This window comes from Heptranchias perlo, chromosome 28 (genome assembly GCF_035084215.1).
Source record: "Heptranchias perlo isolate sHepPer1 chromosome 28, sHepPer1.hap1, whole genome shotgun sequence".
Classification (NCBI taxonomy): Eukaryota; Metazoa; Chordata; class Chondrichthyes; order Hexanchiformes; family Hexanchidae; genus Heptranchias; species Heptranchias perlo.
Genome location: NC_090352.1, coordinates 22,328,435 through 22,350,939, shown reverse-complemented (window position 1 = coordinate 22,350,939; position 22,505 = coordinate 22,328,435). Strand labels below are relative to the sequence as shown.

Here is a 22,505-nt window from a genome sequence, read left to right as displayed (position 1 = left end):
GATGCAGGGAGTTTGTTATTTTGGTGTCCTAGGCAACAGTCCTCCCTCGACCAATACCACCAAGAGATGAACTGGTCATTCATCTGATTGCTATTTGTTTAATATTTTGGCACAGAATGGCAGATACATTTGTTTGCATAACAATAACTGCACTCCAAAGTATTGTGCTTTTTTATATTACATTTCAACATCATACAAGTGATATGTAAAACAAATAGATATCAGTTAGCATCATTTTGGCTAGCACTCCCAAAGCAGTAATTTGTTATTTCTGACAAAACCAAAATTTCATTTACTTTGCTTTGAAACAAATTTTCTTTCATACAGCAGTTTTCCACCAGATGAATACAGCAATTATATTAAAGGTCCCATCCTGTTACTTTTACATAGTTGCAAATATATGCATATCAGACACTGATTTAAACACACACAAACTCCCCAAGAACCCAACACAGAAATGAACTGAGTGGTTGTGAAATTTCAGAGGAGCAGCAGTTTATTTGTGCATTGCTATTTTATACCTCCCAACTTAACAGATGCAGTTACGTTCAGGATTTCAGGAAGATTTTCCAGTACATTAGCTGCCCTGACCCGCTTGTGCACAGAGGGACCCGCAAGCTTACATTTACTTCCATTCCCTTGTTTCACTTTCCAAAATAAACATAACTTTATATACTGTATACCTGTAAAGGGATTACCACCTGCTCTAAAAATGTTACTAAACCATACTGTATCATTCTGACATATATTTGATGTCGGTATGTGCCCGTGTGTTTAATAGCAAATACTGTACCCTTGCTTATTCTCTTCCGCGATTAATTATAGGGGATAGGGGTGCAAGGATAAGGGACAAAAGGGAATTGCTGATCACAGTGACTGAAAGTACCGACAATACCACTAAATAACAGCACTTCCCTCCACCTCTCCGCTCTTTAACGCACGCGAAATGGAGGTTACAGCGTAGCCTCCCCCCGCCCGGAAACACCGCCTATATCACAACCATAACTTAGTTCAAGAGCTGCCCTGACCCGCTTGTGCACGGAGGGACCCGCGTGAAGCGGGAAGCAGATCGACGGAATCCTTCGCCTGGTGTCGGCTGACAAAACCCCATCAATGAAAACCAACTAGGCCGCATCCCAGCCCGAGCCACGGGGAACAACGCTCAACCGCCCCATTCATTCTCAACCCAAACCCCTCACGCGTCAGCGTGTACCGAGTCCAGAAAATTAATCCCGGTCCGTCCGACCCACCTCGACGATGAAAAGCGAGCGAATGTCTACTCGGACATCACTGAGCAGGCCTCAGCGGCGCGCCATTAACTCCCCGAGCGAACGAGGCACCAACGCACAACACCCGGATGCTGAGGGGGCGGGTCTTCCGCTTCGCGAGCAAAACCTCGCGATGGGAGAATATTCCTGATTGACGTACCGACTACCCACACAGAACATGGGAGTCTCAGTGAGTCATTGGTGATATTAAAAAAAAATCAAAAGCAAATTTAGAAAATGTGAAGTAAAAAATATAAGAAATGATGAATGCACATTAGATCTGTCAGCAGCTGAAAAGAAAACAAAAAGAAGCTAACGCTTCAGGCAGAGATTCTTTGTCGACCACTGGTGATTTGCAAGCTAGATATAATGCAAACGTGTGTGTGTGTGTACACAACAACAATTTGCATTTATAGAGCATCTTTAACAGAGTAAACCACCGCAAGGTGCTTCACAGGGGTGTAAAGGACACTGCATCAAAGAATTAGAAGGGTTGACCAAAGGTTTGGAGGTGGGCTTTAAGTAGGGTCTTGAAGGAGGAGAGGTTAAGAGGTTTAGGGAGGGAATTTCAGAGTGCAGGGCCCAGATGTCTGAAAGCACAGCCGCCAATGGAGGGGCTGAGTATGTTTTTGGGTTTGGGTTTGGGGAGGGGGAAGGAATGTACAAAAGGCCAGAATCAAAGAGTTCTAGAGTACTTGTAGGGCTGGAGGAGGTTACAGAGATAGAGAAGGACAAGGAGAGGAAGGGATGAGAATTTTAGATTCGATGGATTGGGAGACCGGGAGCCAATATAAGGACAGGAGTGATAGGTGAGCAGGACTCGGTGCAGAATAGGTTATGAGAAGCAGTGTTTTGGATAAGCTGAATTTTATGGAGGGTGGAGAAGGGGAGGCTGGCCAGGAGAGCAACAACAACTTGCATAGCACCTTTAAGGTAGGAAAATGTCCCAAGGCACTTCACAGGAGCTTAATCTGACAAAATTTGACACTTAAAGGAGATATTAGGATGGATGATTAAAAGCTTGGTTGAAGTGGTGGGTTTTAAGGAGGGTCTTAAAGGAGCAAAGAGAGGTGGAGTGGCAGAGAGGTTTAGGGAAGGAGGGATGAGGTCAAGTTTACGGAGGGTGGAAGATGGGAGGCCGGCCAGGAGAGCATTGATATAGCTGAATCTGGAGGTGACAAAGGCATAAATCAAATTACATTTTTATTTTATGATGTTCTGGGATTTTTACTGGGATTTTTGGACTCAAATGCAGCAACATTGTCCATTATTCTCTGACAACTGTAAATGGGTGGCCTCAATTAATTTATATATTTAGTCCTGTAGATTATCAGACTGTGAGAAATATGTTATTGAAGAAGATTGTTAAATTCTTGTGAACTGCTTCTGTATTTGTCATTTCGTATGAAATTGTACCATCATTAGCTTCCTGTGTTATTCTACTTCTGCATAATTATCTTTTTTCAAAATAAATCTGATCATTCAATTAGCCTGAATGTCACAGTCTGACAGTGTACTGTTCACAGCCTTTCGGAGAGGACAAGAAAGGGTACTGGTCAGTACTTATCATATCTGATGCATAATATCGTGGTGTAAGGGTAAGATTACTGTTGTGGCATACAATTCCATTCAAAACAATATAGTCCAAGTTCCAGTTCAAAGCAAATCAGTTAACGTCTAGGAGCTGCATTTTCTGTGGTGGACATGAGTAAAAGTGTTGGAATAAAGTATGAATTGTAATACTGGGTTTAAATCCAGCCCAGACTGATGGTGTAAAGAAAGGGTTAATTCTTTATATTAACTTTTAGCTTTTGCCTGTTAAGTAAGTTTCTGTTAGAAGGCTGGAAATGTCGGTTTCAGTTTCATTTCCAGTGAAATGAAAAGAAAAGACAGGGATATGGAGCTGATAAAAGTTCAGCAGAGGCAAAAACAGACTTTCTCTGTTAGATGGCTGCATCGACCTCCAAAGGTCTTGCAGCTGTGAAATAATTGACAGGTTAATGGTGCCAGCCATTCGAGAAATTGTAGCCAGGATGGTCAACTCCTCGGAGAATATTGTTGAGCAATATGGCCAAGTGATAACTAAAGTATTGAGCTTCTGTAACTGTCTCCAGTTGAATGATTTGAGTGACAGCTCAGTCAAGGTGAAACCATGATAAAATGTGGGGAGTGATTTCTGTTAAAACTGCAGTAATGGCTGCTAATTGGATGAGATAATGTGGAAACATGCAGACTATCATGTAACCAGAGTGGAAGAAATGTTTAAAAAGTGGGTGATTGGAATAGATACTTCAGAATTCAACAAGGCCTGATCAGCCATTCCCCTTGAGCTCGAGAACAGTAACGCGGTGAATTCTCTGGTAACTCGTATTAGCGTAAGTGTGCGCTTAAATACATGTGTAATTATTATTAATAATGGTTTTCATTGTATACTTAATTCACGTGAAAGCCAATAAATGAATTGAGCCCTATTATCTTGAGGAATTACTCATAGACTTATAAGTAAATACATCCATTCCCTAACAATTGGATTAAAGCCTTCCTCTGCTAATTATAATAGATCAATGAAAAATTAGTTTGGACAGTCTGAACACATTATTCATGTGCCTGAAACTGTTGCCGAGCCTAAACTAAGCTGTTCAGTCTGGCTACCATCACCCATATTAGTAGAGTCATATTAGTAGAAGAAACAAATACCACCTAGGTTTCCTAAAAATGAAATCCAGAAATATATTTGAACATTCATGAGAATGTAACATATTATATGGGTAGTCCTGTGTAGAATTACATTAACACTTAAGTGATTGTTCTTTGATCTGGTGCACCTCCAGAAAGAGACTTTTTTAGAAGTACCAACTGATCTCCTGTTGTATTCCTTATGGGGAGTCTGGGGTTTGCAGCACACTTGTAATGTTTAACTGCTCATCGGGCCGCCTCTCTCCTCTCACACACACAGCAGTTCAGAAAAGGAGTGATCTCTTCTCTTTCTCATGCAGCAGTTCCAGTACTCTGTCCTCCTTCAAACAGCAGCACCAGTTTGCAGGCCTTCAGGTCAAAGGGCCAATTGTGATGAGGCACTTTCATAGTATCATCGCAGGTACAGCACAGGAGGAGGCCATTCAGCCCATCGTGCCTGTGTCGGCTCTTTGAAAGGGCTATCCGATTAGTCCCATTCTCCTGCTCTTTCCCCATAGCCCTGTAAATTTTTTCCCTTCACGTATTTATCCCTTTTGAAAGTTACTATTGAATCTACTTCCACCACCTTTTCAGGCAGTGCATTCCAGATCATTACAACTTGCTGTGTAAAAAAATGTTTTCTCATATCGCATTTGGCTCTTTTGCTGATTATCTTTATTTTTTGTCCTCTGGTTACCGACCCTTCTGCCACTGTAAACAGTTTCTCCTTACTTATTCTATCAAAACCATTCATGATTTTGAACACCTCTATCAAATCTCCCCTTAACCTTCTCAGTTCTAAGGAGAACAACCCCAACTTCTCCAGTCTCTCCACATAACCGAAGTCCCTCATCCCTGGAACCATTCTAGTAAATCTCTTTTGCAACGTCTCTAAGGCCTTCACATCGTTCCTAAAACGTGGTGCCCAGAATTGAACACAATACTCCAGCTTAGGCCTAACCAGTGTTTTATAAAGGTTTGGCATAACTTCCTTGCTTTTGTACTCTATGCCTCTATTAATATTGCCCAGGATCCCATATGCTTTTTCAACAGCTTTCTCAACTTGTCCTTCAAAGATTTGTGCGTGTGCATCCCCAAGCACTGTGGGAGAACCTTCACCACATGGACTGCAGCGGTTCAAGAAGGCGGCTCACCACCACCTTCTCAAGGGCATTTAGGGATGGGCAATAAATGCTGGCCTCGCCAGCGACGCCCACATCCTATGAACGAATTTTAAAAAGTCTGAAAAACAACCGTTCACCACTACTCCCTGCTTTCTGTTCCTTGGCCAATTTTGTATCCATGCTGCCATTGCCCCTTTAATCCCGTGGGCTTTAATTTTGCTAACAAGTCTATTATGTGGTACTTTAGAAAATTCCTTTTGAAAGTCCATATACAGAACATCAAACCGCACTACCCTCATCAACCCTCTCCGTTACTTCATCAAAGAACTCAATCAAGTTAGTCAAACATGATTTTCCTTTAACAAATCCATGCTGGCATTCATTTATTAGCCCATACTTTTCCAAGTGCCAATTAATTTTGACCCGGATTATTGTCTCGAGAAGTTTCCCTACCACCAACGTTAGGCTGACTGGCCTGTAATTGCCAGGTTTATCCCTCTCCCTTTTTTGGACAGGGGTGTAACATTTGCAATCCTCCAGTCCTCCTGCATGGTCCCCATATCTAAGGATTGGAAGATTGTGGCCAGAGCCTCGGCAATTTCCACCCTTATTTCCCTCAGTAATCTAGGATGTATCCCATCTGGACTGGGTGACTTTTCTACTTTGAATGCTGCCAATCTTTTAAGTACCTCCTCATAACTATTTTTATCGTATCCAATATCGCTACTACCTCCTTTACTGCTACAATGGCAGTATCCTCTTTTCTAGCTAAGATGGATGCAAAGTATTCGTTTAGTATCTCAGCCATGCCCTCTGCCTCCACAAGAAGATCTTTTTTGTCTCTAATTGGTTCCACTCTTCCTTTGACTATCCTTTTACTATTTATAAGTTTATATAGTTTGGGCACAAATTACTTAAGCATCTGAGTTAAGACTCTTTTGAAGGGGCCAATAAGATGGGTTTACACAGTGTAGAACATAAAATACATTCTACAAATGCCCTCCCTGAGAGGAGGGCACTGTTTCTCCAGTGTGCATCATCTCATAGCAACAGAGGAAATTGATCACAGTTTACTGAATATCTTGTGACTATCTAAATAACAGGCGTCACTATTAACAGCAGGGAACATCGATTCATGCAAGACCTTAGTCACTGCTGAATGGGGAATAGTTGCTCATGTACCCACACTACCGTAACTCAAATTCATTTCTTGCAAGCTGATGGCTGTGCACTCTCAGAAAGAGAACGTGAAGACCAGGGAAAGGTGGAAGTGAAAGCAGGGAACAAACATGAAGCAGCAGAAGTAAAACAAAAAAATGAAAAATGGAATATGCTCACTGGGGAGGTCAAGGCTCTACTAGATATTCGTCCAAGAGAGAGTGATATGGAGGAACTAATGAACCAAGTAAATGAAACGCTAAAAACTGATGACAACCTAGTCATTGTATCGGTAAGCAGATTTATATATTATATATATTGCATACTGTCAAAACTATGATGAGCACAAGTTTGCTGCTTTTTCAATTTACTTGTAATTTGTCCCCGGAAGATTTTTTTTAAAATCCATTTGAAGTTCATTATTTTAATTACATAGCGTGGTTTCATTTGTTGTTTGCCATAGCAATGTTAAATGTGCTGCTCCAAACCAGATCCCGTAGTGCCCACTGAAAATGTAATTGGACGGGACAGAAGTACTTGGTTTGTTCCCATACTGCAGCATATATTTCATACACAGAGCATCACATTCTTACTTAACACCTTTAGAAAGTTAAATGTAATTATAAATGAATGTTATTCGAGCTTAAGGAAACTCTGATGCTACTTTTATAATAGGTACCTGTATCGTACCTCTGAATTTCATAACCTTGTGATCGCATACTTTTATGCCTTTAAGATGATTATATAATTAAGCGAGCATTAGTCTAACATTTCAGGCCTTGCTTCTGTATCTGTACACTTGCATTTCTGTATTAGAGCTGCTAATTCTAGTGTAAGCGGAAAATAGCATTAAAAGTATTAAAGTTAAGTTGCTGCATATTAACTCATTTCATATCAGACTTTTTTAGCTTTTGAAAATGGTGCAGTACAATGCCTGTCTGTCAGACCAATGGAGGTTTTGATTACTACTTGTGGGATTAAGGGGCTGAATTGAAATGAAAATTTTGCAAATAAATTAAAGGAACCAAAGCTGTTTTTTTTAAAAAATGAGATTAATGGCCATTTTAGACTCTGTCCAATTAAATGGTTTATGTAATTAGTTGGGAAGAACTGTCCCAACATATACTTTAATCTTTCAACAGTCATACTGCAATCCCCAAATAATAGTCATTTAGTGTGATATCTTTGGACTTTTAACATGTTGGATATCGGAATCAGCTTACATTTTGAATCAATACTGCAGCTAAATGCATTTTATTAAAATTTTTCTTCTTGCGCCACAGAGCTCAAGAGAGCAGTTGGACTGCCTGCTCCCATGTCTTGCTCTGAAACTGCCACTGGCAGGTACAGATATCACACTGCAGATATTACACTGTTACTAATGCAAAACAATCTTGTGGTGAATTTACACTACAAGTTTAGCGTCACTGTGAAGTGATTTTGACTTTATATGGTGCTAAACTTGTGTATATTTTGGGTGTCAAGGCCTGAACCGATTCTGAATTCGGGCAGCATTTATACTTTACACTGACTCTACAGTTATAGAATGCATGCACCCTTAAAATGTTGTGTGCTTCTTAGTTGGGGTCTGAAACTGACAAGTACATTTCAATTTGCAAAATTCCTTGACCAAACAATTAAACTCCAAATGACCTGACAGCTCTGCTTACTTAACAATTAGACTTTGTGTTCCACTTGAATATTACATTAATACAGTGTGCATTATATGCTATAAATCTCCTCATAAAACAACATAACATCTGAATTACCATGAGCAATGGCATGGGAGGTCTAGTAGTAATTAAATGTCTAGTATGCAGTAATAAAATCTTAAAATATTGCTTCTAAGATGCAACAAACACATTCCAATTGGCAAAATTCCCTGACCAAACTCTGACCCAAGCCTTGACTTTAGTAATCACACATAATAAAGTAGAAAGTTGATTTGACTTGTAATTGACCTAAGCATTGATTTAAAAAATACAGAGCACTTAACAGCTTATATCCTTAAAGAGGTACAATATGCAATTTTTTTAAGGTAAAGCAGCCAGTTATTGACCTGAGGCCTGAAATGTACAAGCAATTTACTGATCTCTAATTGACCTCAGCTTTGGTGACAAACAGCTGCAATTGCCTGGACTAGAATAGAATCATAGAATCATGGATTCCCATAGCTATTACTTGAGCAATAGCTGTAAAGGGACAGGGCAAGTAAGCAGCTAAACGTGACACCCATGCTCCAGACCTAAGTCCGTCTGTGTGCAATGCCATGGAAACTCTGCTAATTTTACATAGTTATGTTAATTTAAAGTTGATACATTTTATTGAAACTTTCAAAACATATAAAAGCAACACACTGAAAATAAACTGTGGTTTGCAGTAAACAACATAATTATCAACTGGCAACAAATATTAATCTGAAATGCATAGTTACTATTAATCACAAAAGGGTGATCAGTACTATTAACTCTAACTTTTTTCAGTTTATATGACTTTACTAAGAAATATATTAGGCTAGAAATTAGTTTTGGTGATACGAGGAAACTGTTAATGTGTTTGAATGCCACTCCTTTGCCCAGTATTTAAAACAAATGGGTTACAGCCTGCAGTAAAACAGTAGACTGAGGAATGTTGTTTGATTGTATTGGCTCATTAATATTACCAACAGTAATTTCTAGCTTATAGTATTTAAATCATCCGTTTTATTTTAATACACATAAATGCTATATTCCATTGTTATATTATTGTAACCATTAGACTTTTTTTTTCTATTTTTATTAAGAACTATCAGAATATTATAGAAGAGCTTGAGGTAACAGGAGAACTCTGGGAAGATCCTGAATTTCTTCCTGAACCTTCATCACTAACCTATGAGGACGTAGCCCCAAAAGGAATCAAATGGATCCGTACCTTGGTAACTAGCAATGGTTTCATACCGATCAGATCTAGATATACCGTCTGAAAGAACAACCATACTAAAATATTCTCGATTTTTAAATTCCTACCCAAGATAAAATGGCTGAGAATATGTGGATTTTCTGCAGCATGAAAGACAGATATTGAGAAGAGATGTAATTTCTTACAAATGGTTTATGGCATTATTTACTTAGCAATGGAAAATAAAGCCTTGCTGTATTTTTGTTAACTTCCCAAAGCTGACAGGAGTAGGTGGTACATTGTAATATAACCGAACAAAATGAAAACAGAAAACGCTGGAAGTTCAGCGTGTGAGTCAGTCAGTATATAAAAGAGAACAGATAGGTTAACATTTTGTTTGTGCTAATAAGAATACGGTTCAAGAAACATTTCCTTTGGCAAAGATTAATTCACGACAAAAGATTAAAACAAAAGGACTAAAACGTTAACTCTAGCTTCCTCTCTCCACAGCTGCTGCCTGACCTGCTAAGTGTTTCCAACATTTTCCGTTTTAGTTTACATATGCTTTGCAGTATTTGCTTAATGGCTGCGCTTCAGCCAATTTTCTTAAATTCTTCACCAACCTGCTTGTATATCTCATAAGTGAAGTGTCTTGAGGCATTTTATGATGTTAAAGATGCTATACAAATGCAAGTTGTAAATTATTTATTCCTAACACTTGAAATGGTGAACAGAAGAATAGTTCTCCCTTTATATAAATCCTTTATTTGTTTCTTTGTTACTAGGACCTACATGAAAAGGCTTTCTTCATGACAGATGGGGTTAGCAAAAGTGACATTGTACAGGGGGAGCTGGGAGACTGCTGGTTTTGGGCCTCAGTGGCAACAATAGCCAATTCCAGAAGACTGACAGAGCGGGTTATTCCGCCGGGTGAGAATTTATATTTTTAAAACTGAGATTTTCAGGTTACTATTAGTTTAGTAAGTCTCTACATTAAAGTTTTGAATTAACTTTTTAAAAAATGTAGCAAAAAACTAAGCTAGAAGTTTAAGTTTTACAGACATGTAATATGTACTGCATAAGATTAACTTGACCTGTTAAGTTATTGCAAACGGCAGCTTTATAGTATGCTCCTGCTTGACATGAGGTTAGAATGTTTCAGTGCTCATGTCACAAAGTGCTGTAGTGTTTTCGTACTAGTGTATCGCCCAGCACACACCACTGTAATAATCAGGGTCACTGGTTTATGGTAACTGAATAAATCAAATTCCATTCTTATTACTTGGGATCCAGGATTTTTACAGGTGTTTTGGGGATCACATTACATGATTCTATCCCTGTTTTCCATGAAAACCAGCAAACCAGTGGCTTTGGTTATGATACTAATTCAATTTTTTAAGACCGGATCTCTCAAGCAATAAGCATACATTTTATTGGGATTGGGGTGTAACTGGAGGCTTTTAGCCTGTCCTTGGAATTGACTAAACTTAATAACTCAGTCAGGCTTCACATTTAGTTTATGATGTCTCCTGAGGCAGGTTTCAGCTTTGTACTTCCTCTCAGAACTGGGATATATTTTCCAATTGGAGTTCAGGTATAAATTGTCTCACACTTATACTACCTTTATCTCTGCATTATTTTTAGGTAAGTGTTAATCTATTTTTTTTAAATGAGTTAATGCCTGTTTAAAAATAGCACCCACAGGAATTTAACATTAGCACACTAATTGTTTGTGGCTGAACGTTTCAGAAAATATACTTCATTGGTGTCCATCAGTCATTTTTTGCATGTGCAGCAGAGAAATTTTATTATTTGTTCTCGAGATGTGGGTGATGCTGGCAAGGCCAACTTGCCCTGAGAAGATGGTGGTGGGCGTTCTTCTTGAACCACTGCAGTCCTAATGTTGATGGTGTTAATTGGGAATTCCACGGTTTGACCCATCAAAATGAAAGAATGGCAGTATATGTCCAGGTCAGGATGGTGCTTTGAAAGGAACTTGGAGCTGATGGTGTTTCCTTGACACTGCTGCTTTTGCCCTTCTCTGTGGAAGAGGTCACGGGGCTGGGAGGTGCTGGTGAAGTAAGCTTGGGAAGTTGCTGCAGTGCATTTTGTAGTTAGTGCACTGGGGTGAAAGTGGTGGTAGGGGCACCATCCAGGACAAAACAGTCTACTTGATTGGTGTTGAGCTTCTTGAGTGTTGTTGTTTCTACTTTTGGTGTTTAACACACGGGTAGCCCTGCGTTGCAGCTTCACTAGATTGGTGCCTCATTCTAAGGTCCTGCTCCTACCATGCCTTCTACATTCCCCATTGAACCAGAGTTGATCTCCAGGATTGATGGTGATGTAGGAATGAGTGATATGCCTGGCCATAAGGTTACAGATTATGGTGGTGTACAGTTTTGAAGCTGATGACCCACAGCAGCTCATGGATGCCCAGTTTTCTGGAGCTAGATCTGTACTTAATCTGTCCCACTTAGCAAAGCAGTAGAACCATGCAATGCAATGGAGGGTGTCCTCAGTGTAAAGGTGAGACTTTGAAAGGTCTTGGAAGCAGTGGTAATTAAGGAGGCCTGAAAGGTTATAAAAACAAAAACTGCAGCTCAGCCAACATCTGAAAGAAGGTGAATATTTCCAATACCACTTTTCCTCAGAATTGGGGATAGATTAGAATAAGTAATAGGACGAGAGAAACTTGGATGATATTTAATCTTATCTATAATAAGTATTTTACATAACATACTGGAAGTACATTTCTAATTCCTCTTTCAAGTGTTCATCTGCAATTCACCCATTGATGACACAATTCATCATTATTGTAATTTTGATTCTGCTACAAAGAGGGCTGTTTTCCCTCTCTTTTTTTCCTGTCAATTAGCTCCACCTGTTTTCTCCTTTTCCCTTCTTTCCTGAAGAGTTTGATTCATGATGGGGCACTGTTCCACAAGCGTGCTCCAGTATCTCAACTAAGTGGACATCATTGTCCTTGATGGTAAGTATCGGTAGAGCATTTCAGCTATTGGGGCATCACCCAGTGTCCACGCATGCATTTCCTACAAGGATCACTGAATAGCAATTAGGAGTGGGAAGCTTGGCTAATTTTTCCCTCCCCAAACCTTAAGTTGTAAGGGCAGTTATATTACCCTACCACCGCCCAACTGAGATTAATTAACTTGGCATAGACCAGGGGCATCGAGTCATGGGAGGAGGCATCTATATTGGAGAGTTGTCCTAGCCTTCAGGTCCTTGAATCTATTTCTGGCTGTGAGAAAACTGGATATAGGGGTAAATTAACAAGTAGAAACTAGTGTGCATTCCAATCTTTATTAATACACCCAGCTTTTAGTAAGCATAACAATAAAGCAAACGTCTTTCTGAAAAGGTCATGCCTCATCAAAGCTGGATTCAGATTCTTGTTAAGTACAGCATTACCTTTAGAGTTCAGGTAGAAAACCAAAGATAGAAAAGTACTTGATGTTAGAGAAAAGTTAGTTATTAATGTGTTTGTTTGGCACGCTCTGCCATTATTGGCATCAGAATTCACAATATGGGTTGAATTAGTGCCAGCAGTGTAACAAAAAGACCATTGTCCCATTTCACTGACAGTTTATACTTGATTAAATATTCATACCGTTTAATTCAGTGCATCAGCAGATAACATGATTACCTATGCAAGTTTTATCATACTGTTTAAATAGGCCAAATGAAATAAGAAATAGAAGGGAGGCACTAATTAAGAATTCTGTCAACAAATGTTTCAAATCACAAAGCACATGTAAATCTCTCACAGACAATTGTGTAGTAGACTAACATTCTTTTCAATGTTATCATTTAACAACAAATAAAAATGCATGCAATTTATTAATCATCATAATTAAATATAAACACTTTAAATGTTAATACCATGGCAACTGTATGGAAACATTGAAGGAGGCCATTTGACCCATCACACCTGTGCCAGCTCTCAGAAAAAGCTGTTTGCTCAGTCCCATTCCCCATGCCCTTTTTAAATTTTTCTTTTTGAAATATTTATTCACTTCCCTTATGAAAGGTAGTATGCATTCTGCCTCCGCTGCTGTTTCTGATAGGGCATTCCATGTCCCAACAACCCTCTGTGTTAAAAAAAAAATTCTCCGAACCTCTCTCTTCATTCTTAATTTTATGCCTTTGGATTAACGACTAGTAGAAATGGTTTTTCCCAATTTACTTTATCAAAACCCCTCATAATTTTGAACACCCCTATCACTTTATCAGAACCCCTCATAATCTTGAACACCTCTATCAGATCTCCTCTTTACTTTATTTTTTCTGGTGAAAAGAGCTCCAGTTTCTCTAGTCTCTTCTCATAACCAAAGTCTTTCGTCCTTGGCATAAGTTTAGTGACTATCTTCTGTACCATTTCCATTGCCTTGACATCCTTCGTAAGGCAAGGCACCCAAAACTAAACATGATATTCTAACTAAGTATAGGTTTAGTATTACCTCTTTTTGCTTTTGTACTCTATGCCCTTGTTTAAGATTACTGTATGGTTAGCATAGTTACATTTTCAGTTTGTATTCAGTGCATCGTTCAACATGAATAGCTTTGAATATACAGGCCTTTGTGGTATGAGGATAAACATATGTGCTTGTCTTGGGTTTTTGGTATCGACTGTTTGAGTTCCTCTGGGATGCTCGGCTTCACCTCTGGGGATGCATGCAGAGAGTCCATGTTTGTCATTTTTTCTTTTCCTGTTTTCTTCTCATAGAATAAAGAACCTACATTTATATAACACCTTTCAGAACCTCAGACGTCCCAAAGCGCTTTACAGCCAATTCAGTACTTTTGAACTGTAGTCACTTGGAAAGTAGGAAATGTGGTTGTTTCACGTGTCTGTTTCTCTATTATTATATTGCTAATTAATTGTCACATTTTGCTTAAATACTTGTTATTAAATATAGTTGTTATACATTTTATAAGTCATTCTGCTCCAACAACGGGTAGTAGATCCTGGAAGGGCCCAACAGAGCAGTAAGTTTTAAAAAAATCTTTAGGTCCTCATGAAGCTATCGGGTGGATTTCTTGTAGTTAATCAATCCCCTCCAGGATCGATTAGCTGTGGCTCCAACAGTTGCTGGCATTGTTCTATTGAAACCTTTAAAGGACATGATGGAAAACACTCCAGGGAAGCCCTGGAAATCCCTGAGAATTGCCCACTTTGAAATGGTGGGGGGGGGTGAAAGATCTTCCCCTTTTTTTCTTTCTCACCCTCCCCCTAATTATTATAACTCAGCTAATACACAGGTGTGACTTGACTTGTCAAGCATATTTAATTAATTTGTTAATGCATCACAAAATGCTGTTGACCTACTTCCACAAGTGTAGGCTTGTGCGAAGGCTTTGACTGGACAAGCAGCTTGAGGCTGGATGAGGGATAAATCTGAAGAGATGACAAAATGAAAACAGACAGGTAGTTGAAGGTAATTGTCTGAACCTGTCGGATGCATGTAAACCAGTAAATATGTTCACATTCTATTTATAAGCATCTGTTGCCATATCTGCCCAGTTCAGTATTTTTAAGGTGTAATGTTCTTCAGCAATTTAGTAAATTTGTTCAAAGCACAAGATGTGTTTACTGATAGTGAGTTTCAGTGGGCACTTTTTAAATTCATTTTTGGCAAACCTTTACCTCACTGGTGGCAGGTATCATTGCAAAGGCCAGACCCTTATGTACTATAGTAGAACGTCATCAGGTTTATGTTACTGGGTTACAGCATATTCTGTAAATATTGTAGAGGAACTGAATACCCTTTACATAGTACAGGTAAATAACATAATAGGCAAACAGAATATCAGTGTATATTTCGAGTGAATGACATGCACTCTGCATGTCCATCTGTCCATCGTGTTCTGCCCTAGGGCAGGACCTAACTCAAGTCTCACAGATGCTCCAGCCAATCACTAGGGAAGAGTAGCTGAGGTGGTTTCCCGTTGCCTTCCTCTTGGACTACCTTCCCCTAGGTGGGCTGCGACCAAGGCTAAAGAGCTGTATCTACCGTTTACGATGGGAGGGAGGCTGCCCATATCCATCGGACACAAGTATCCCCCGGACAGCAATCCAGTATTCAGAGCCGGTGCTCCGGTCTCCACTTGCCGGGGCTGTGTGGAGTGGGGTCCGAACCCAAACCTTCTGACTGAGGTGGGAATATTACCACTAAGCCTGTGATCATTCCAGATGCAAGTACCCCAATGGATGTCAGACCAGCCTTTAGAGACCATATACCAGTCTCCACTCACTGTGGCTGTCTGGAATGGGGCTCGAAACCTTCACCTTCCAACTTCATAGAATCATAGAATCATAGAAGTTACAACATGGAAACAGGCCCTTCGGCCCAACATGTCCATGTCTCCCAGTTTATACCACTAAGCTAGTCCCAATTTCCTGCACTTGGCCCATATCCCTCTACACCCATCTTACCCATGTAACTGTCCAAATGCTTTTTAAAAGACAAAATTGTACCCGCCTCTACTACTGCCTCTGGCAGCTCGTTCCAGACACTCACCACCCTTTGAGTGAAAAAATTGCCCCTCTGGACCCTTTTGTATCTCTCCCCTCTCACCTTAAATCTATGCCCCCTCGTTATAGACTCCCCTACCTTTGGGAAAAGATTTTGACTATCTACCTTATCTATGCCCCTCATTATTTTATAGACTTCTATAAGATCACCCCTTAACCTCCTACTCTCCAGGGAAAAAAGTCCCAGTCTGTCTAACCTCTCCCTATAAGTCAAACTATCAAGTCCCGGTAGCATCCTAGTAAATCTTTTCTGCACTCTTTCTAGTTGACTAATATCCTTTCTATAATAGGGTGACCAGAACTGTACACAGTATTCCAAGTGTGGCCTCACCAATGCCCTGTACAACTTCAACAAGACATCCCAACTCCTGAATTCAATGTTCTGACCAATGAAACCAAGCATGCCGAATGCCTTCTTCACCACCCTATCCACCTGTGACTCCACTTTCAAGGAGCTATGAACCTGTACTCCTAGATCTCTTTGTTCTATAACTCTCCCCAACGCCCTACCATTAACGGAGTAGGTCCTGGCCCGATTCGATCTACCAAAATGCATCACCTCACATTTATCTAAATTAAACTCCATCTGCCATTCATCGGCCCACTGGCCCAATTTATCAAGATCCCATTGCAATCCTAGATAACCTTCTTCACTGTCCACAATGCCACCAATCTTGGTGTCATCTGCAAACTTACTAACCATGCCTCCTAAATTCTCATCCAAATCATTAATATAAATAACAAATAACAGCGGAACCAGCACCGATCCCTGAGGCACACCGCTGGACACAGGCATCCAGTTTGAAAAACAACCCTCTACAACCACCCTCTGTCTTCTGTCGTCAAGCCAATTTTGTATCCAATTGGCTACCTCACCTTGGATCCCATGAGATTTAACCTTATGTAACAACCTACCATGCGGTATCTTGTCAAAGGCTTTGCTGAAGTCCATGTAGACCACGTCTACTGCACAGCCCTCATCTATCTTCTTGGTTACCCCTTCAAAAAACTCAATCAAATTCGTGAGACATGATTTTCCTCTCACAAAACCATGCTGACTGTTCCTAATTAGTCCCTGCCTCTCCAAATGCCTGTAGATCCTGTCCCTCAGAATACCCTCTAACAACTTACCCACTACAGATGTCAGGCTCACCGGTCTCTAGTTCCCAGGCTTTTCCCTGCCGCCCTTCTTAAACAAAGGCACAACATTTGCTACCCTCCAATCTTCAGGCACCTCCCCTGTAGCGGTGGATGATTCAAATATCTCTGCTAGGGGACCCGCAATTTCCTCCCTAACCTCCCATAACGTCCTGGGATACATTTCATCAGGTCCCGGGACTGCTACCACAGCCAAAGGCTCACTCAACCCTGCGTGTAGCTGTATGCAAAGCAATAATTCAATTGAACAGTTCATAATACATCATAGAATTATAGAACATTATAACCCAGAAACAAGTCATTTGGCGCATCAAGTCTGTGCCAGTGTTTTTGTCCACATGAGCCTACTCTCACTCTCCCATTTGCTCCCCATACCTTTCACCATTTCTCTTTTTCAAGCAACTATCTAATTTACTTTTAGCGTATTGGCTCTGCTTCAACAATTGTTTCAGGCTGAGAATTTAAAATTCTAACTGCCCTCTGTGTAAAAGTTTTTTTGTTCTAACCTCCCTTTTAATTCATTTTGTGATTATCTTAAATTTGTGCCCTCTTGTTACCAAGTGCATGAGACTAGTGCACCTGAAGCTGTGTTATAATCATAGCAGCATCAGCTGGAACACCAGTGAATGGGTAGCAGGCAGAGTCAAGCCTTCCATTTCATATGGTCATGGTCAACAACTCATTGCATGGGATCCAGCTGTCAGCTGCTGTGGGGAGGTACTGAATGGAGACTGGGTAGTTTGGTACAGGGAGGAAGGTACAGAAAAATAAAGCTCTATCAGTAGAATGGAGAATAGAACTACCTTTCAAACTTGCTTTCGGAAAGTCGTTATTCTTTATCATGAAATTATACTGTGTGAATATTAGCAGATTCATATTAATTCATAATATCATAGTAGGTACAGCACAGGAGGAGGCCATTCGGCCCATAGTGCCTGTGCTGGCTCTTTGAGAGAGCTATCCATTTAGTCCCATTTCCCTGCTCTTTCCCCATAGCTCTGTAAATTTGTCCCTTCAACTACTTATCCAATTCCCTTTTGAAAGTTATTGTTGAATCTGCTTCCATCACCCTTTCAGGCAGGGCATTCCAGATCATTACAATTTGCTTTGTAAAAAAAATGTTCCTCATGTCGCCCCTGCCTCATTTGCCGAGCACCTTAAATCTGTGAACTCTGGTTACCAACCCTTCTGCCACTGTAAACAATTTCTCCTTATTTACTCTGTCAAAATACAATTAATTTATATTAAATTCTTTTGTCTGCTATCTTAGTGAGGATATTAATCATTTAAAATAAATGAGTTAGCATCTGTGTTAAAACAGTGAACAAAAGGAGTTCATAAGTCTGCCATGTGTTTATACACCAATAGTCGCACAATATAATTTCAAGGCCTATATTATATAGCCTAAAGTGCAATTTCTTTTTAAAAAAGCTCATTTTAGGCTTCTCTTATTTTAAGTAGCAAGTCTACTGAGTGCAGTTGAAGTAGTGTTGCAGAGGTAAAAGGCTATTTGGAGTTATGATAATGTATAAACCATTTTCAATTTCACAGCACATTACCAGGATATATTACGATAAGTTGCTTTAGTTGCTAAAGGCCATTTTTCAAATTGTAGGGGGAGTATAAGTCTAATAAATGTATCCTAATGCTCACAGGCCAGTGTATCACTGGAAAAAATCCATACTATGGAATCTTTCGTTTCCGATTCTGGCAATTTGGGAATTGGGTAGAAATTCTGGTTGATGATTATTTGCCAACAAGAAATGGACAACTTATTTATGCCAGATCAGAAGCTGGCAACGAATTCTGGCCATCGCTTTTTGAAAAGGCATTTGCAAAGTAAGTATATCTGATCAACTCATTGTCATCACTGTGTTGCACTGTTATAAAACTTAAATGTTACTAAAGCACTGTGGTGTGGTGATGTAGAACAGCTGATATCCTGCTGCCCAAGATCCCGATTCATATCAAAACCTGGAGAAAATGTTCAACAATCTCATGGTTCTGTTTAATATCACGCTTTGATACATCTTAAGATTCTTGGGTGCTAAATTGGGCTGTGTAGCGCCCGTTGTTTCGGCGCTACGCAGCCTCTCTGACATCCAAGATGGCGTCTTGAATGCGCATGCCTTTTTCCAGCGCGACGTGCGCTGGACACCATCTAGGCATAGGATCTAGGGCAGGTGCAGATAACGAACGCTGGCATCGTATAAAGTAGGGAGAAAATGGATACAATCAGTGTGCAACGCTGATTTAAAGTGATAGACACCATTTTGGGACTTAACGCTCAACTCAACACACAGTCTTAACCTGACCATCTGAACGTGTCTTAGAGTGCCTGGAGGAACCCCCACCGGCACTATTTAAAGGGACCATTCAGGATTTACAGGCTAGTGGCTGGATTTTGCTTCTGGCTGCCGAGACATTTGTAACTGTTTTTGGAGGTCTTATGGACTTGAATACTAGGACACGGGGACATAGCCTAACATTTAGAGCCAGGACGTACGTGCAGGAGTGAAGTTAGGAAATGCCTCTACACGCAAAGGGTGCGAGACGTTTGGAACTCTCATCTGCAGACGGCAGTTGATGCTAGCTCACTTGTGAATGTTAAATCTGAGATTGATCGATTTCTGTGAACCAGTGGTATTAAGGGATATGGGGCTAAGGCGGGTATATGGAGTTAGGTCACAGGTCCACCATGATCACATTGAATGGTGGAACAGGCTTGAGGGGCTAAATGCCACTGCCACTTGCTCCGTCCTGATATGCGGCACCTTCTGCAAGAAAGCAGGATGTGTGTCTGGGTGATGTGCCTGTCATGGTTGAATAGCTGCCAGTGTGTGTGGCCTGTGAGTTGTGGGTGGGCGGCTTGTAACAATGGTAATGTGTAAGGGTGAGAGGAAGCATCTGGTTGGAAGAGTTGAGTACTGACGGAAAGAGTTTATTGATGTGGGGTGTAGTGCGTGGTGCAGTTGGTAGGAGATGCCACTTGACAGTTGACCTCACTCATCTTGACCACTCATGTCACAGCATTGAACTTCTTCCTGCACTGCATCCATGTTCATGGTGCTGTGTGCCTGGTATTGACTTCGATCCCCGCTGCCTCCCACTGCCTTTTGAATATATGTCTGGAGGGCCTCTTGCCACTCCCCCTCCTCCTGCGGATATAAGATGTCCCTCCTTCTGTCCACCTCTTGCACCAAAGGTCTCCAGTGCATCAGCAGAGAACCTTTGGTGCATGCACTCTCACAGGCCTGGTACCAACTCAGATCGGCAGATTGGTGAGGTTTGGTGTGCAGATTGGAAGATGTGGGATTTAGTAGTGCGCAACCTTTATTCAATGTTTTAACATAACTCATCAGTGTGTAAACATAGGGATGGGATCTGCATCTGTGTTTTATGTGTGTGATGTCTGATCTCCGTTCAGACTCCGTGCAGACACTAGACTGGTACCTGTTATTTTCAACAAATAACAGGTACCAGCTACCCTTTAAGAGCTTTCTAAGAAACATCCTCCCTTTAAGAGATTGGGCTCCCCCTGCTGTCGGAAAGTGCAAATTGCATTGATTCTATGTGCAAGGCCCGGAATGGAACGTTGATTGCAGGCTAGTACTCAGGCCGGTTGAAACTGGCGTCCTGTCTGAGCAGGGGTCATTGGGTACGAGGTAATAGCGCATCATGCTACCCGTGCCCAAAAACGGCCCTTATCCAATTTTTTCCCCTCCTTATGTCTACAAGCATTTTCCTGTCACCTTTTTGCATTATAGATTCCTATATCCACATTTATAATGGAAACTTCCTAGGTATACCTGTCACACTGCAATTAAGTCCTCTTGCTAGCAGTGGCAGGAGATGTAATTATGGTGTGACATGTTTACAATAGCAGTTTCCATTATAAATCTGGACATAAGAATTTATAATGGAAATATAAAACAGATGTATGACTTTAAAATGGGGACTGAATTATGTCTGTGCACCTTGGTCCAGAGATTAAATAAAAGAGCTGCAATGAGTGAGGACTTAGCACAGGCGAGCAGTAGATGTGGCACAGGTTGTCAGTCATTTTTCTGGCATGCAGTGTTTGTGGCATACAGTCTTGGACTATGTACCCAAATCATGATACTGTTAGGTAGTCTTAGATTCTTTCATGTGCCATCTTCTCCTGTATCTTTTCCCAGATCCTGAAGATAGGTAGGCTCAGCACTATGTACGCTATCACCCCCCCCCCCCCCCCCGCCGTGACATGGTGCACTGCCACTCCGGGAGCATGCCCTGGAGTGCCAAAAAGGGCAACCCTGCTTGCACCTATCTCATGCAGCACAATGTCAAATAGGTTGTGCTGCTCTATTATTTGCCTACATTTGTGCCTCCACTCTGAGTTTGTCTTCACTTCATTTTTGCCTGACACTTCCTCTGCTCTTCCCAATACAGTCTTTGCAAAGGCTGCTAACTGTATTAAATCCACTTTGAGTCTTCATAAAGACTGAAAGGAGGTAATTTTAATTTAGGTGATTATCGACTCAGCCGCCCGTTATGTATCGGATAGGTGTATAATGGACGGCTGAATCTATATTGCGGATTTTACACTATTGCCCAAAATCAAAATTACCCCCATAGAATTTTTATCCTCAGGTGTGGCCACTTACCTTTTAAGTTTGAACTGCAGCACCAAGGCTGCAATCTCACAAGATCCCCAATTAGATAAGCTTCTTTTGCAAGGCACAATCCTGACAGGTAGCTTTGAATTTTTATTTTAAATTAAAAATTGGTTAGCATGAGTTCAGCTCTGCTAGAAGATACTATTCACTGGACTGAGTAACCCATCCCAGAGGAGAGCAGTCACCATTAAAATAATGGCCCTGCGCTCTTAAAGGAGCTGAATAGAAATGTTCTCCAGTTTATATTCGGTCTTTCCCGGGCCACAGGGCATCTTTAGCCGAGCGCGGGTGGTCCGCTCCGATTTGTGCCGGTGAAATGGGGCGGATGCCTCCGAAGCGCCCTTATTATTAGTGCAGGCTGCTTTCCCCGGTTATGTTAATAACCCTCTCCCCGTTATTTAGGATGGAATCTGCTCCGATCTACATGGGCAGATGGGAGCTCCGTTACGCTGGCAGTCCAGGACTCCCAGAATTTCTGGGCAATGATTAACAGTAACATTAATATGCGCATTAACAAAACAAACTTTTAGGTATGTTTGGGGAAACGCGGTGTCCCGCAGTCTTGTGAATGCAGTTTCACAATGTGTTGCGCCTGCAGGTTGCACGGTTCGTATAAAGCGATTGAAGGAGGCTGGACACTGGACGCTCTGACTGACCTCACTGGTGGTGTTGGTGAAATGTACAGATTTTCAGAATTCGCAGATAGGTGCGAAGAACTGTACAACCATCTGGCTGTTGCCTCCAAGAAGAATGCTCTGATGGCCTGTGGGACAGGAAAGGTCAGGCAAATGATGTTGTTGAATCAGCTTGAACCATCACGCTCGGCTTAGGAGGTTTAGTAACACTGCCGTCTATCAGTCACTTAAACGACCCTGCCATTCCACCGCTCCAGTAATTCCGATAGATTCCTGTTACATAAAACATAAGAAATAGGAGCAGGAGTTGGCCAATCGGCCCCTCGAGCCTGCTCCGCCATTCAATAAGATCATGGCTGATCTGATCCTAACCTCAAATCTAAATTCATGTCCAATTT

The 22,505-nt window shown here is 40.9% G+C and overlaps 2 protein-coding genes across 2 annotated transcripts in view; one reads left to right on the top strand and one right to left on the bottom strand.

The window, feature by feature from the left end:
• prpf8 (pre-mRNA processing factor 8) overlaps nt 1-1,352 on the bottom strand; it is a 42,870-nt gene extending 41,518 nt beyond the window's left edge. The window contains exon 1 of the mRNA XM_068008215.1: nt 1,251-1,352. The gene's annotated coding sequence lies outside the window, so the exon portion shown is untranslated. The remainder of the gene's footprint in view (nt 1-1,250) is intronic.
• Nucleotides 1,353-1,858: 506 nt separating this feature from the next.
• LOC137299265 (calpain-A-like) overlaps nt 1,859-22,505 on the top strand; it is a 41,529-nt gene continuing 20,882 nt past the window's right edge. The window contains exons 1-6 of the mRNA XM_067967925.1: nt 1,859-1,889; nt 6,286-6,518; nt 9,009-9,140; nt 9,889-10,033; nt 18,470-18,653; nt 22,071-22,251. Of these exons, the coding sequence (XP_067824026.1) occupies nt 1,877-1,889; nt 6,286-6,518; nt 9,009-9,140; nt 9,889-10,033; nt 18,470-18,653; nt 22,071-22,251 (888 nt within the window). The 5' untranslated portion in view covers nt 1,859-1,876. The remainder of the gene's footprint in view (nt 1,890-6,285; nt 6,519-9,008; nt 9,141-9,888; nt 10,034-18,469; nt 18,654-22,070; nt 22,252-22,505) is intronic.